This window comes from Bubalus kerabau, chromosome X (genome assembly GCF_029407905.1).
Source record: "Bubalus kerabau isolate K-KA32 ecotype Philippines breed swamp buffalo chromosome X, PCC_UOA_SB_1v2, whole genome shotgun sequence".
Taxonomy (NCBI): domain Eukaryota; kingdom Metazoa; phylum Chordata; class Mammalia; order Artiodactyla; family Bovidae; genus Bubalus; species Bubalus kerabau.
This window is the reverse complement of record NC_073647.1, coordinates 142,771,642-142,785,672: the sequence shown is the minus strand read 5'-3', so window position 1 is coordinate 142,785,672 and position 14,031 is coordinate 142,771,642. Positions and strand designations below refer to the sequence as shown.

The following is a 14,031-nucleotide window of genomic DNA, read 5'->3' as shown; positions in this document are numbered from 1 at the left end:
AGATAATGGCCATAATTTCCTGTGCTATATAGTATATCCTTGTTGCTTATCTATTTTATACATACTGGTTTGTATCTGTTAATCCCATACCCCTAATTTGTCCCTCCTGCTTCATCTCTTTGGTAACTGTGTTTTCTATGTCTGGGAGTCTGTTTCTGTTTTACATATACATTCATTTGCATTATTTTTTGATTCCACATATAAATGACATCATACAGTATTTGCCTTTCTCTGTCTCACTTAGCACAACGCCCTCAAGGTATATCCATGTTGCTGCAAATGGCAGAAACATTCTATTTTATGGCTAACCATTTTGTGTGTGTGTATGTGTTTGTGTGCGCGTTCACACGCGCACCAAATCTCCTTAGTCCAATCATCTGGGGATCTGGGTTGCTTCCATGTCTTGGCTATTGTAAACAGTGCTGCTATGAACATTGGGGTGCATGTATCTTTTTGAATTATTGTTTTCATTTTTTCCAGATATATGCCCAGGAGTGGAACTGCTGGATCATATGGTAGTTCTAATTTTAGTTTTTTGGAGAACCTTCCTAACTGTTTCCATAGTGGCTGCACTAATTTATTTATGTTCCCACCAAGAGTGTATAAGGGTTCCTCTTTCTCAACATACTCTCCAACACATTTTTATTTGGTTGCTTTGTGCGGCTTGTGAAATCTTAGTTCCCTGACCAGGGATTGAACTTGGGCCCGTGGCAATGAAAGTGTGAAGTCTTAACCACTGGGCCACCAGAGAAGTCCCATCCAGTATGTGTTATCTGCAGGCTTTTTGATGACAGCCATTCTTACAGGTGTGAGTTGAAGTTCTATACCATTTTATCACATTTCTAAGTTCCTGTAGCCACCACCAGAGCAAAGGTACTGAACAACCAGGATCCTTCAAGTGGCTCCTTTATAACCCTACCCACCTCCCTCCTTCCCTGATTCCTAAACTCTGGAAACCGTAATCTATTCTCCATTTCTATAAATTCATCATTTTAAGAAAGTTAAAAAAAAAAAAAAAAAAAGAATGCCATGTAAAATGGAACCATATAGTATGTAACTTTTTTCATGCAGCATAATTTCCTTGAGATTCATCCAAGCTGTTGTATTAATAGTTCATTCCTTTTTATTGCCAAGCAGTATTCCATGACAAGGACATGCCACAGTTTGTCTATTTACCTGTTAAAGGACATCCTAGATTGTGTCCAGTTTGGGGTATCATGAATAAAGCTGCTATGAACATTTTGGTCAAGGTTTTTGCATGAACACATAATAGAATGTTAGCCCAAAATCTTGTAATGAATTTTTTTCATTTTTCAGAATTTTTTAAAGAAGCTCTACTGTAAAAGTAAGGGCATCTGGATCTATTCCTAAGATCTCTGTGACTTTGGGAAAGCCAATCCCCCTGAGCCTGTTACCACTTCTTCATAAGCAAGGGGATATGGATGTTAGATTAATGGCTGCCAAATGGTAGACTTGGAACCCTTTCTCAAAAGGAATTTAAGAAATCCAACATTTAAAACTGTTAAGAGAACATGTGTTTCCATATACCTATTTTTTCCTTCCATTCCCTTTAACAGCCCTGAAAGGAAGAGGAGCTGGTGGCAAAGGGGTCTGTGGAACATCTAAGATGTCTGTGGTACAGTCTGAAAACCACTGGCTTGGATAAGCTTGAAGGTCTGTTTCAGCTCTAATATATAATTTTATTCTTTTTCTCAACCTACAAATTAAGGAAACCAATGATCCTGTAAGTATGAAAATAATAACAGAGATGGACAAAATGGCGAGTAGAGAAATTTCTATTTCAGGAATAGATCCATTTATTATTCAGTGAGTTGTTATTGAAGCTACTATGTGCTAGACACTGCTTAGAGCTGAGCATACACATAAAGACAGCCCCCAATGGTGAGTGATGAAGATGGGTATAGGTAACTCTTGTACATTAAGAGACAAATCCAGAAGGGCATATGTGAAGAGTGCTAAGGGAACATGTGTGCATGCTCAGTCTCTCAGTTATGTCCAACCCTTCTGTGACCCACGGACTGTAGCCCGCCAGGCTCCACTAGGACTTCCCAGGCATGGGTTGCCTGGGAAGAGTGGGTTGCCATTTCTTTCTCCAGAGGATCTTCCTGACTCAAGTATCGAACCCATGTCTCCTGTTTGGTAGGTGGATTCTTTACCACTAAGCCACCAGGGAAGCTCAAGGGAACCGTAGGGGATATTTATTTTAATATGGGAGATTATAAAAGGCCTTAAGTGCAATTAAAGGTTGAGAATCTATTCATTTGGTCAGTATTCCTTCAATACTTTACCAAATAACATTAATTTCCCTAGACACTAAGCAATAACAACAAAATATTTCATGATCCAATGAGCTTGTGGAATCTCATCTATTATACCCCATGCTGGAGACATAAAATAAAAATATGTTGTATATTAAAGGTTGATAAACTTGAGTTAAGAAATCAGTATTTTTCTAAACATTTGTTTTTGGCATCTCTTTTTCAGACAATACCTATTAACATCTTCTATAATTAGGGTTATGTTAAACAACAGAAACAAGGGGAAACACCACCATATTGGATAACATGAATATAGTAGAGATCTTTAAACAGTGGACTAACAGACCATACTTATTTTCAAGAAGGCAATGCCAAGGGAAGTACAGAATGATCTTGAGTGGTAAAAGGTGGTGGGCAGTGGGCTTTCTACTTAGAAGCTTGACCCTATAGTGTGGGTAGGAGATCACCATAGGTAGGAGATCTGAGAGCTATAAGCAGTACAATACAGAGGAAAGGCTGGGAGAGTGAAATATTTCTGAGAGTGAATTTAATGAATACCTGTGAATGCAACAGGAAGAAATTAAGAATGATTTCTAGGTTTCTGGCTTGGGAAATAGGGTGCATGGAAATGCTGCTAATTGGGAATACAAGAATAGGAACAGAACAGCAAACAAAGATAAATTTAGCTTAAAAGTGTTAAGTCATGCATGTCGTTTGTTTTGGGTGAGACATGCAGGTGAGTAAATGGAAATACAGGTTTGGTGTCTGGTAAATTAAGAAAGAGTGACTTGGGAGTAATTAAAATATTTAATAGTTATTGGAAAGATTGATATTCAGTAAAGTGAGTCCAGGGGGGAAGAAAAGCACATCAGAGATGAAACCCTGGGGAATGAGAACATTTAAAAGGTGGTCAGGAAAAGAACAATTTGGGCATTAAAAGTAATGACTGCAACTGGCTGAATCAAACAGATTATTAATTCCCATGAGCTTGTTATAGTTTTTTTCAAAAAAGGAAAAATTTAAAAAGTCAAAAGTAACATAAAAACCCAACTCACATTGGACATCACCCCCAGTGGAAGTAACTAGGGCTCTGACAACTGGAAATAATTAAGAAAAGAATCAAATATTTATTTTGCATTTGTTTGAGTCTAATTTCAAGATAACTAAATAAACCCAGCTGATGAAGAAAAGTTTATCATTTTTGGAAAACACCAGCTAATAAATGAAAAAATAACAGAAAATACACCATTTAAAGTCCCTAATAAAAAACTGTTTCAAGTAATGATTATCAATGGATGAAACCATTAGATGAAAGCCTGACAGGGAACTTAACAATGGAGGGATCAGCTATAAGCACAAGAATTCATCACATATAGTGGTGCAACACAGTGTTGTAAGTCTCCTGATGTGATGTAACAGGGTGCAAAAGCACAAGCTATGGAAATAATCTTGCAAAAAAGTTTAACCAAAAATGGGATAAAGGAATAAGTGAAAAAATACCACAAGGAGAATTTAAGAAACATCCACATTCCTGGGAAAAGACTAATTGTTATATAACCATGGTAACAAGTCACCAGAACCAGTCAATTGATCAAAGACGATCTGCCTAGGTGAACAGCCTTCCCTTTTTGTTCTTGCAAACCGACCATTCAATAACTGCTGTTCATCTGTGAAAATTAGCCAAACAAGAATGAACTAACTCCAATAACCAGACCTGAGTACCAACAGTCCCACCCAAGTAACTACACTCTTACAAATGATGTCAACTCACTTAAGGCCCTGAAAACCTGCCAGTTCTTGAACTCCACCTTTCCTCCAAACCCTATACAAGAACAGTGGTCTACTATGCTTGGAGAGATGTGGCTAAACCACCATCGCTTTCCCTTACTATCGTAAGCAACAGAACCACCTTTATACTTTTTGTTTCAGATACTGAGAAGTGGTCTTATCTTTTGACAACATAAATTTAGAAAGTGAAATGATATAAAAGTGACTTAATTTCTACAAGTAAATGGCAGGGGAAAAACAGGAGTACACTGTTCTAAATAAACAGAAACTTAAGAAATATAACCAAAGGAAATGTGCAAACTTGATCTGGGACACAGTTTTGGAGAAAACCTGAAAGATCTGGTTAAGGATTGATATTAGATGACTATTACCATGCAAATTGAAGCAGCTAAGAAATGACATGCCTGGAATGCTTGAAATATCTCAGGAAAGAAGAAAAAAAAGAAAAGACTAGACAAAGCAAATGCAGCAAAATCTGGATGACTCTTGATTGGTATACGTATGTTCACTGTAATCTATTTTTGCAAACTTATGCTGGAAATTTTTCATAAGAGATTTTATAAAGAGAAAGGCAGGCAGAGAAGGAATAGTCAAGTAAAAGAGACTAAAACAGGAACGGTTAGAGAGGTGGGAGCAACAGATAAAAAGTAGGAAAAATTAAGTGGGGAGGAGGAGGCCAGCAGGGTCAAATATTCCTCAAAAAGGCCTTCCTTAACTGTCCCCCCTAAAACGACTCCTGCCCTCACACTTCAAGAGTACCCTGGCTTACTATCCCCACTGCTCCTATTACTATAGTAAATTATTGTATTTGTTTGTTTAGAGTAATTCCTTAGTTTCCCCCACTAGAACGCAAACTCTGTGAGACGACAGAAGATCCTGTCAGTCTTGTTCACACTGCATCCTAAGTACATACATACAGCAAGACCTCAATCATCTGTTGAATGAACTGTGGAGACAAATGATACAGAGTCACCTTTCAAACAATCTGTCACTAATTTGAGCAACCAGGAAATTACTGGTGACTATATAGTGAGAGACGTTTCAACAGGGTGGTAGAAGTGAGCAACAAACAGGCTATGGATATGATAAAAGCAGCCAAAAAGGTAACAAAAAGCACAGACTATTCTTTAAAGAGCCATTGTATCAAAAGAATGCAGGAAGATGAAGCAGAACCTTGAAAAAAAGGCCAAGTCAAAGAAATGGTTTGATTTTTTCAACACTAGAGTGTGAGTGTTAGTTGAAAGGAGGGGCCAGAGTAGATAAGAGTGATGAAGGTTCAGTGAACATTTGTTTACATAGCAAATACTTTTTAACGTTTTTTTTATTATGAAGGATAACATAAAAGTGCAAAAAACAAAACAAAACAAAAACCCCAAACCAAAGTACACAGCTCAATGACTGACCACAAAGTGAACAGTCATCTGACCAAGAAATATAAGATTTCCAGAACCACTCATCCAATGTAACTACTTTCCTTATTCTGCCACAGGCTTTTGCCATCTAAATATGGACCCTAAAAACTATGTTTTAGTTTGTCTGCTTTTAAAACTTTATAAATAGAACCACCTATGTAGTATTCATTTTTTTTTTTTTTTTTAATTTTATTTTATTTTTAAACTTTACATAACTGTATTAGTTTTGCCAAATATCAAAATGAATCCGCCACAGGTATACATGTGTTCCCCATCCTGAACCCTCCTCCCTCCTCCCTCCCCATTCCATCCCTCTGGGTCGTCCCAGTGCACCAGCCCCAAGCATCCAGTATCGTGCATCGAACCTGGACTGGCAACTCATTTCATACATGATATTTTACATGTTTCAATATCTGAATTGCTTTTGCTCAACATTCTTGTGAGGTTACGCAAGTTGTATATAACCGTGGTTTGTTAATTTTCTTTCCTGTATGGCACACTACACCCATGGGCAAAAGACTTCAGCCTATTTTTGTATGGCTTTTGAACTACAAATGGCTTTTACATTTTAAAAGTGTTAGAAAGAAAGAATAAACAATACAAATATCTGATAGAGACTGTGTGTGGCCTACAAAGTCTAAAATATTTATAGATAGTCAATCCCTGTTGTAGTCCATTGTATGAATTTACCATAATTTATTAGTCCATTCTTCTGTTAACAATCTAATTTCTAACTTTTGGTTATTATAAGTAATGTTGCTATGACTATCTGAGTACTGGTTTCTCAATGTGCAAGAAGTACCCTGATACATTTTTCAAGTTCTCTGCACTGTGTTCTTACATAACTTCTAGATTTATTTCTAGGTTTGATTTTTTTATACTATCATAAACAGAATCTTTTTTTAAAAATTACATTTTCTGTTGCTAGTATTCAATCATGAAATAGATTTTATTTATTGACCCTTTATCCAGCAACTCTATCAAGCTCTTATTAATACCAAGGATTTATATGAAGATGTGCATTTTCTATGGACACAATCATTTTAACTAAAGGACATTTTTTCTTTTTTTTGGCCATGCCATGTTATATGGCTTGTAGAATCTTAGTACCCTGACCAGGGATCAAACCTGGGCCCCTGGCAGTGGAAGTCTGAAGTTCTAACCACTAGACAGGCAGGGAATTCTCAATGACAATTTTATTTCTTCTTTCTAAATCTTAAACTGCACTTCTTTTGGTTGCCTTACTGTACTTGCTAGTACCTTCAGAACAATGTGAACAGAAGTAGAATAATGGGCATATTTGTCATATTCCAAATCTCAAAGGTAAAGCTTTCAGTATTAGCATGAAGATAATTATATGGGTTTGTTCATATTTCAACCACATAATATGAATATCATAATATCAAAGAATTTCTTATTTATTATACTATATCTAACACTCTAAAATCTCATTTTCTAGTGTGAAGCACTGATTTTTAAATCTCATCAAAACACATGCACTCAAGGCATACTTACTTAAGAATCATAGTCATTGTTTCTTTTCGATCTTTTCCTTGGAAAGGTAGTGTACCAGTGAGCATCTCAAACTACAAAGAAAAATAAGAGGTATTAGTAAGTATAAAATTTTATCAAAAAGACAAAAAGCATCGTTTTAATGACAATCAAATCCTCTAAAATTGCTATAGAATAAAATAAGTGACATATTTTTACTATAGTCACTACTGAACTTTTCAAAAAAATACAAAAAACCTCAAACCTTACCATTAACACACCGAAAGACCACCAGTCTGCACTCTGAGTATGACCTCGACGATTAACTACTTCTGGAGCCATGTATTCCACAGTTCCACAAAAAGAATATGCTTTCTTTTCATGGTCAATAGACTCTTTACTTAGGCCAAAGTCTGAGAAAATAAATACCAATTTCATAAATACCCTACAATAATTTGCACATACAAAGTTTAAACGTTGACTTCCAAAATTTACATTAATAGTTCTAATATTTACATTAATTACTTAAAAATTCTAATTCAAGTTTTTAACACAATATGTTACTTAATATTTATATCATGATCAACCTTACAGGAAATTATATAGAGCAGGAGAGACTATTTTAACAAAATAAGGATTTTTACCTGTTAACTTGATATGACCTTCTTCATCAAGAAGAATGCTGAAAGACAACAAAGTCAGAAAATCTTTTCAAACCACTAAAGAGAGATTTTTAGAAGCTAAAACTGAAATTACTTTGTTAAGCATCAGACCACTACAGTCATTCCAAAACATTGCTTTAGACTGTGAATAAGAAGGCAAAGGTAAAGGAGGAGAAAAACTATTCTTCTGGACACACACATATAACAAATCCTAAAGGCAAAGTGATATAAACTTGTACTAAAGAGACAGGGACACTTGAGAACTATGAGGAAAGGAACTAAAACCTATTCCTGTAAGTTGCTCTTTCTAGTGACTTTCTGCATAGGTAGCCTAACTAAACTCCCTAGTGCTTGAACAATAGACAAAGGGTCTGGAAATTTAAGCCAAATGTGTTAGAGCTGTCACTTTCTTGGTCTTTTAAAAGGCATCTGACTTAGTCATTCCTTCCTAGTTTATTTTCTGACACAACTTACACAATCCTCTTCTCTTCAACACACCTTCCTCACATTCCTTGCTTTTCTTTGATTCATCCTTTTATTGTGTATATTGGTATTACCCAGTGTTTTCTTTTTCAGTAAACTGAGAGCTCCTTGAGACTTTGACCTTATTCATCTTGTAGTTCAGTGTCTGGCACAGCACAGATAAGAAATGTACATTGCACGAATGAGACCAGTCTGTAAAGGGCCAATACAGCATGCCAAAGACTTTGGAGTTCTTCTCAAGGGTAATGAAGATCATAAAAGATTTACAAGCAAGGAAGGCAGAGATAATCAAACCTGTGATTTTAGAAAACAATTTAGAAGGAAAAATAAAGAATATTTATTGTGCTCTTAGGTATGGGTTATGATAAAGAACAGAAAGCTAACCAAAAAAATCACATGGATCTCAATGAAGTTATGAGCCATGCCATGAAGGGCCACTCAGGACAGACAGGTCATGGTAGAGAGTTCTGACAAAATGTGGTCCACTGGAGAAGGGAATGGCAAACCACTCCAGTATTCTTGCCTCAAGAATCATGGACAGTATGAAAAGGCAATATAATATGACACTGAAAGGTCAGCGCCCAGGTCAGTAGGTGTCCAACACGCTATGGAGGAAGTGGAAAAATAGCTCCAGAAAGAATGAAGAGGTTGGGGCAAAGTGGAAACAATGCTCAGTCGTGATGTGTCAGGTGGTGAAAGTAGTCTGATGCTGTAAAGAACAATACTGCATAGAAAACTGAAATGTTAGGTCCAAGAATCAAGGTAAATTGGATGTGGTCAAGCAGAAGATGGCAAGAGTGAACACTGACATATTAGGAATCAGTGAACTAAAATGGATGGCAGTGGGTGATTTTAATTCAGATGACCATTAATATCTACTACTGTGGGCAAGAATCCCTTAGCAGAAATGGAGTAGCCCTCATAGTCAATAAAAGTCTGAAATGTAGTACTTGGGTGCAATTTCAAAAATGACAGAATGATCTTGGTTCGTTTCCAAGGCAAACCTTTCAACAACACAGTAATACAAGTCTATGCCTCAACCTAATGACAAAAAAGCTAATGGTTCTATGAAGACTTGCAAGACCTTCTAGAACTAACACCCTAAAAAGACGTCCTTTTCACCATAGGGACTTGCCTCCAAGTCCATCCACACTGCTGCAAACAGCAAAATTTTGTTTTTTTATGGCTGAGAAATACACACATCTTTTTTATCCATTCATCTATTGGTGGATGGTTAGGTTTCTTTCATATCTTGGCAAGTGTAAATAATGCTGCCATGTACACTGGAGTATGTGGACTACATCTCAATAAAACTATTTTTAAAAATTCTTTATAGAACAAGGTTCTTGTTTATATCCTTTTAAAAAAAAGGATGAAAAAAACCCTCTCTTGCTCAAAGTGGTAGACAGTGAACACTGACAAATTAAAGCACAGAACTGTGTGCAATTTTTAAATATTAGTTTCTTGGTAACCACTACTATAAAAGTAATGCAAAATTTGCTCAACTCACACTAAAAATTTGAAATCATGTCAAGAAGAAAATTTTCAATAAATGGTATTTGGAGGAAACAATTAGCTCCATGACATCTCTCATACCAAAAATTTTCTAGATGGAGTTAAAGTAAAAAAAAAAAAAAAAAAAAGAAACCATGAAATTAGAAGAAGAAAAAATCTGATCATGAATTTAGCCAAGTTAGAGAATTATGGCTCCTAAGAATAGAAGCCATAGAAGAGATCTCAAAAGATTGGTAGACCTGAGAAAAAAATACTTGTGCAGGTTAAAATAATATAAAAATTTTAAATAAACTAGAAAAGCATACCTATAATAATGTCAAAGGGTAAAATCTTAGCTTATAAAGAATGGTCTCTTACAAATCAATGAGAAAAAAATAATGCTCCAAAAGAAAAACTAGCAAAGGCAATGAACAAAAAAATCACAGAAAAAGACAAATTGCCAATAAATCTATGAGCATAGGTTTGAATGTAAATGAAAACAAGATAATGTGAACAGATATTTTGATTAACAGAAATGTAAAAGTATGAAAATACAGAGGGTTAGCAGAAATGTGAAGCACAGGTACTCTAATTCAATGTTTGTGGTAGTTCAAACGTTACTTTGTTTTACCGCTTAAATAATTACATTACATTGTATTAAACTTAGCAGCATGATTCCTTACTTTTCTGGTTTTAAGTCTCTATAGATTATTCCCAGGCTGTGTAGATGGTCTAAAGCAAGTGCAAGTTCAGCCAAGTAGAATTTGACATCTTCTTCTGTGAACATCACCTAAAATAAAATAATAATTTTTCTGTCTTTATTTTCTTTCGGTGTTTGCTATTTTTATTTAAAGTTCCACTCTACAGTTTAAATATTAAAAGGTATAAATATGCTATTAGATGTTGTTTCCTGTACAATTCACTTATGGAAGATATTTGCAAAGATGATTACATCAGCCAATTAATGACTTACTAAATGCTAAATATGTACTGTGTGGGAAATAATTTTACATTTTGTTAAAACAACTATATTCAGATTGTGCCACTGTTGCCCCACCATAATAAAATCTTCAGAAATGAAAAATGATCTTTACAACGCATGCTGAATTTCCACTACTGACTGTTCAAGGATATTTGTTGATATATTATTGCTTCTGAAAAACCTAAAACTAAAAGAAGCAGGACAAAAGACAGTTTATCAATTTAAAAATCTACCTTCAGAATAAATTCAAAAGTTAGGAAAATAACTCTTTTTGGTTCTGATTCTTCAATGTAAGAATCGTGTGCCACTTGAGAAAATATGATAAGCATAATATTGAAACATAACAAAGCTTTACTTAAAACAGGATGCATATAAATAGATTTAAAATAGAGATTAATTATATACCTCTTTGGATAAGCGTGTAAACAAATCTCCTCCCCTGAGAAAATCCAATATAAGATACAACTTCCCTTCAGTTTGAAAAGCTGAAAGAAGAAATAAAAATTTCCATTTAATTCACAGTTTAATTTGGGGGGCTTACATTAGGTCAACTCATTCACAAATAAATACTATTTTAGCAATTAATGACTATATCATATATCTAAACTAATTTTTATTTACAAGTTAATCACCAATTCCTCTTCATTTTCATGTAGAAATGTTAAATGCAGTGTTTCTTATTATGGAACCACTAGAACATTTGTTAAATTTTATTCAGGCAATAGTCTTTCAAGAATACAATAGTTCTAAAACATGTGGTCAGTAAGAAAAATTCCTAACAGAAAAGATTTACTTAACCATGAAACAAAATACAAAAACCATGTCACTTAACTACAAAAAAAATGTGGACTGGTTAGCTTTAATTACATATAAGAACATCAGGATGTCTATATTAGGGATTTTTCTTGCTTTTAAGTTAGGCTGAAATATTGGCACATTATTATAACTTTAAAATGATTATTATTACCCATTCCTATGGCTAATTACTCAGAAACTATAATGTTTAAAAGAAACATGAAGCTAAATGCAATAAAAGCTTTTAAAATTTATCTAAGAAGTAATGGTTCAATTTCCATGACTTACTAGATGTATCTACGAGACATATATGACTATATACAAGTAAATATTTATATACATTTGTATATCTGCATGTAATCAGGGAGTGGGAGAATGAGGTGAAAGGATGACGTAGGAGGTTGTTCATAACTTACCATAATGCAACTTGACGATAAAAGGATGGTTAACTTCTACCAAGATATCACGCTCCATTTTTGTCCGAACACGGTCTCGAACTATAAAATATTGTACATATGGCTATACTGCAATAGCTTCCAGAGACAATCTTTGAAATAAAATCTCTTTGGTGACTACATTAAATAAAATTTTGCTTATATGTATAAAAGTATGAATTCACACAGAAATAAAATTATTATGTATAAATAAAACTATTTATTACTCTTAAATTTTCAACATTAACTAATTTTAACTAAATTATATTACCAGAAAAAATTGGATATATTTATAAAACCTGTGTTCTACATTAAAAAAATAGAGAACATATTAGATGTTGGCTTTAACATCAGAATCTAAGTATTTTGATCAAAGTTATGAAAATTGGCCAAAAAAGAAGCAACTTTAAAAAAATGGCATGTTAATGAAGTATTAAAACACAAAAATATGAAATAGGTTTAAACACCCCTCCCTACCAATCATATCAACTCAATTCAACATTCATTCATTAAGCATCTAAAATATGTGGCAGACAAGGTGAAGGACAGATATACACCAAAAAGTCTATTTTGAGGGAGGCAGGAGAATAGAGATACTGAGAGGAGATACTGTGGTGCAGCTAAAAGAGTAAAGATTTTTGGAATTAGAAAAATCTGGATACCGATCTGTGTAATCTAGAGCAAGTTACTTAAACTCTCTGTGCCTCTATTACTTTCATCTATAAAATGGGGCTAACACCACTATATCTTTGGGAGCTGTGTGACCATTTGAGATAAGGTTTGTACATCCCAGAGCCTGATATAAGAGATATTCAATTATAGCACCATGTATATATGATAAAGTTATAGTACCATGAATATGATAAAGCAATAAATGATGTATTACCACCAGGAATAAGTACAAGAATTCAGAAAAGAGAAAGATGAGTTTTACTTGCACAGGAAGGCTAGAGTGAAGAGGTGTTTAGGACTCTCACAGTAGAATTTAGATGGGCAACAAGGATTGGACACAGAGAAGAAAAGTCCAGGTATAGAGTACCAGTGCAAGCAAGGACATGGAGGCATGCATGATGCACAAGAAGGAATCTAATCAGTGTTGAAACTGGTTCGGGGTAGCGGGGGTAGGTGGGGGTGGGGGGAAGGAAGGGGAATGTGGGGGAGGATGTGAAGTAGGGAGGATTCAGATTCCTGACAATTTGGAATGCCAGGATGAATTTACATTTGACCCTGTATGTGGGCAAAGATCTCTTTTACCAACAAAACATTTTCTGAGCAAACTTCTGTGTGCCAGGCACTGTGAGATACAAATAAAATAATCTTCAAGAAGCTCATAATCTGGTGGGAATGAGACAAGTAAACTGATGAGTAATCATCTGATAACTACTCTGTTGGTAGCTGAATGGATTTAAGAGTTGAAAATAATCATTCATTAAAGTTTTTTTTTCTTTTGTGTAATAAGGACAAATCACACATAACTTCTATTTTTCAGGCCAAAGAGACTGCATGGTTATGCCAAAGATTAAACAGAAAGAATGGGAGAGTCTTTTGGGGGCGCAGGGGTGGGAACAAAGTGTTGGTTTCCTTGTCAATTAAAGGTGACTACTGATATTTAAAACTCAGATATAAGCCCTCTGGAAAAAATAAACAAAGCTTAAAAAAAAATCCTACATTTGCCATTCTACCAGTTTTCTACCTCCAAATGGGAGATTTTGGTGCCAGTGACTGAAAATATGCAAAACTGGAAAAGGAATCAATTGCTTTGATATCAATACAGTTTTTTACCTGACTTGCTTTGTTGATATATCAAATTCAGTTATCAATCTCTGATTTTGTTATTTTGTCCTATCACTACTACCCTGGTGCCTCATGTCCAACAGGCCCTTTCTACTATTTATGTGAATGAGGTTCATCACCTAGGTCTGCTGACAATTCTATTCTACTCTAGCCCAAAACTGCTCTTTTTTCCATTACTACCCATAGAATCTTGGATTATGTTCTGGTTACTTTAAAGCTAGATTTCAAATTTCTATCTCTTTCAGTAATTATACAAAGCTTATTATTTAAAAATCACTCCTCTGCTCAGTAAGCAGCAAAAATACCTATCATTATATTTACTGTATATCACTCTTCTGTTATTCTACTGCTATAAAAAAATTACTTGGGAGTTAAGAGCTATAGTTTAGTGGCCATGCTAATAACTAGATGAGTTAC

At 34.8% G+C, this 14,031-nt stretch overlaps 1 protein-coding gene across 6 annotated transcripts in view; it reads right to left on the bottom strand.

Annotated features, from left to right (window-relative positions):
- RPS6KA3 (ribosomal protein S6 kinase A3) overlaps positions 1-14,031 on the bottom strand; it is a 104,206-nt gene that overhangs the window by 23,983 nt on the left and 66,192 nt on the right. For all 6 annotated transcript variants that reach the window (XM_055563316.1, XM_055563312.1, XM_055563313.1 and 3 more), the window contains 6 exons: positions 11,803-11,883; positions 10,997-11,076; positions 10,293-10,399; positions 7,615-7,652; positions 7,241-7,383; positions 6,995-7,065 (listed from right to left, as the gene is read on the bottom strand). In XM_055563316.1, the coding sequence (XP_055419291.1) occupies positions 6,995-7,065; positions 7,241-7,383; positions 7,615-7,652; positions 10,293-10,399; positions 10,997-11,076; positions 11,803-11,883 (520 nt within the window). The remainder of the gene's footprint in view (positions 1-6,994; positions 7,066-7,240; positions 7,384-7,614; positions 7,653-10,292; positions 10,400-10,996; positions 11,077-11,802; positions 11,884-14,031) is intronic.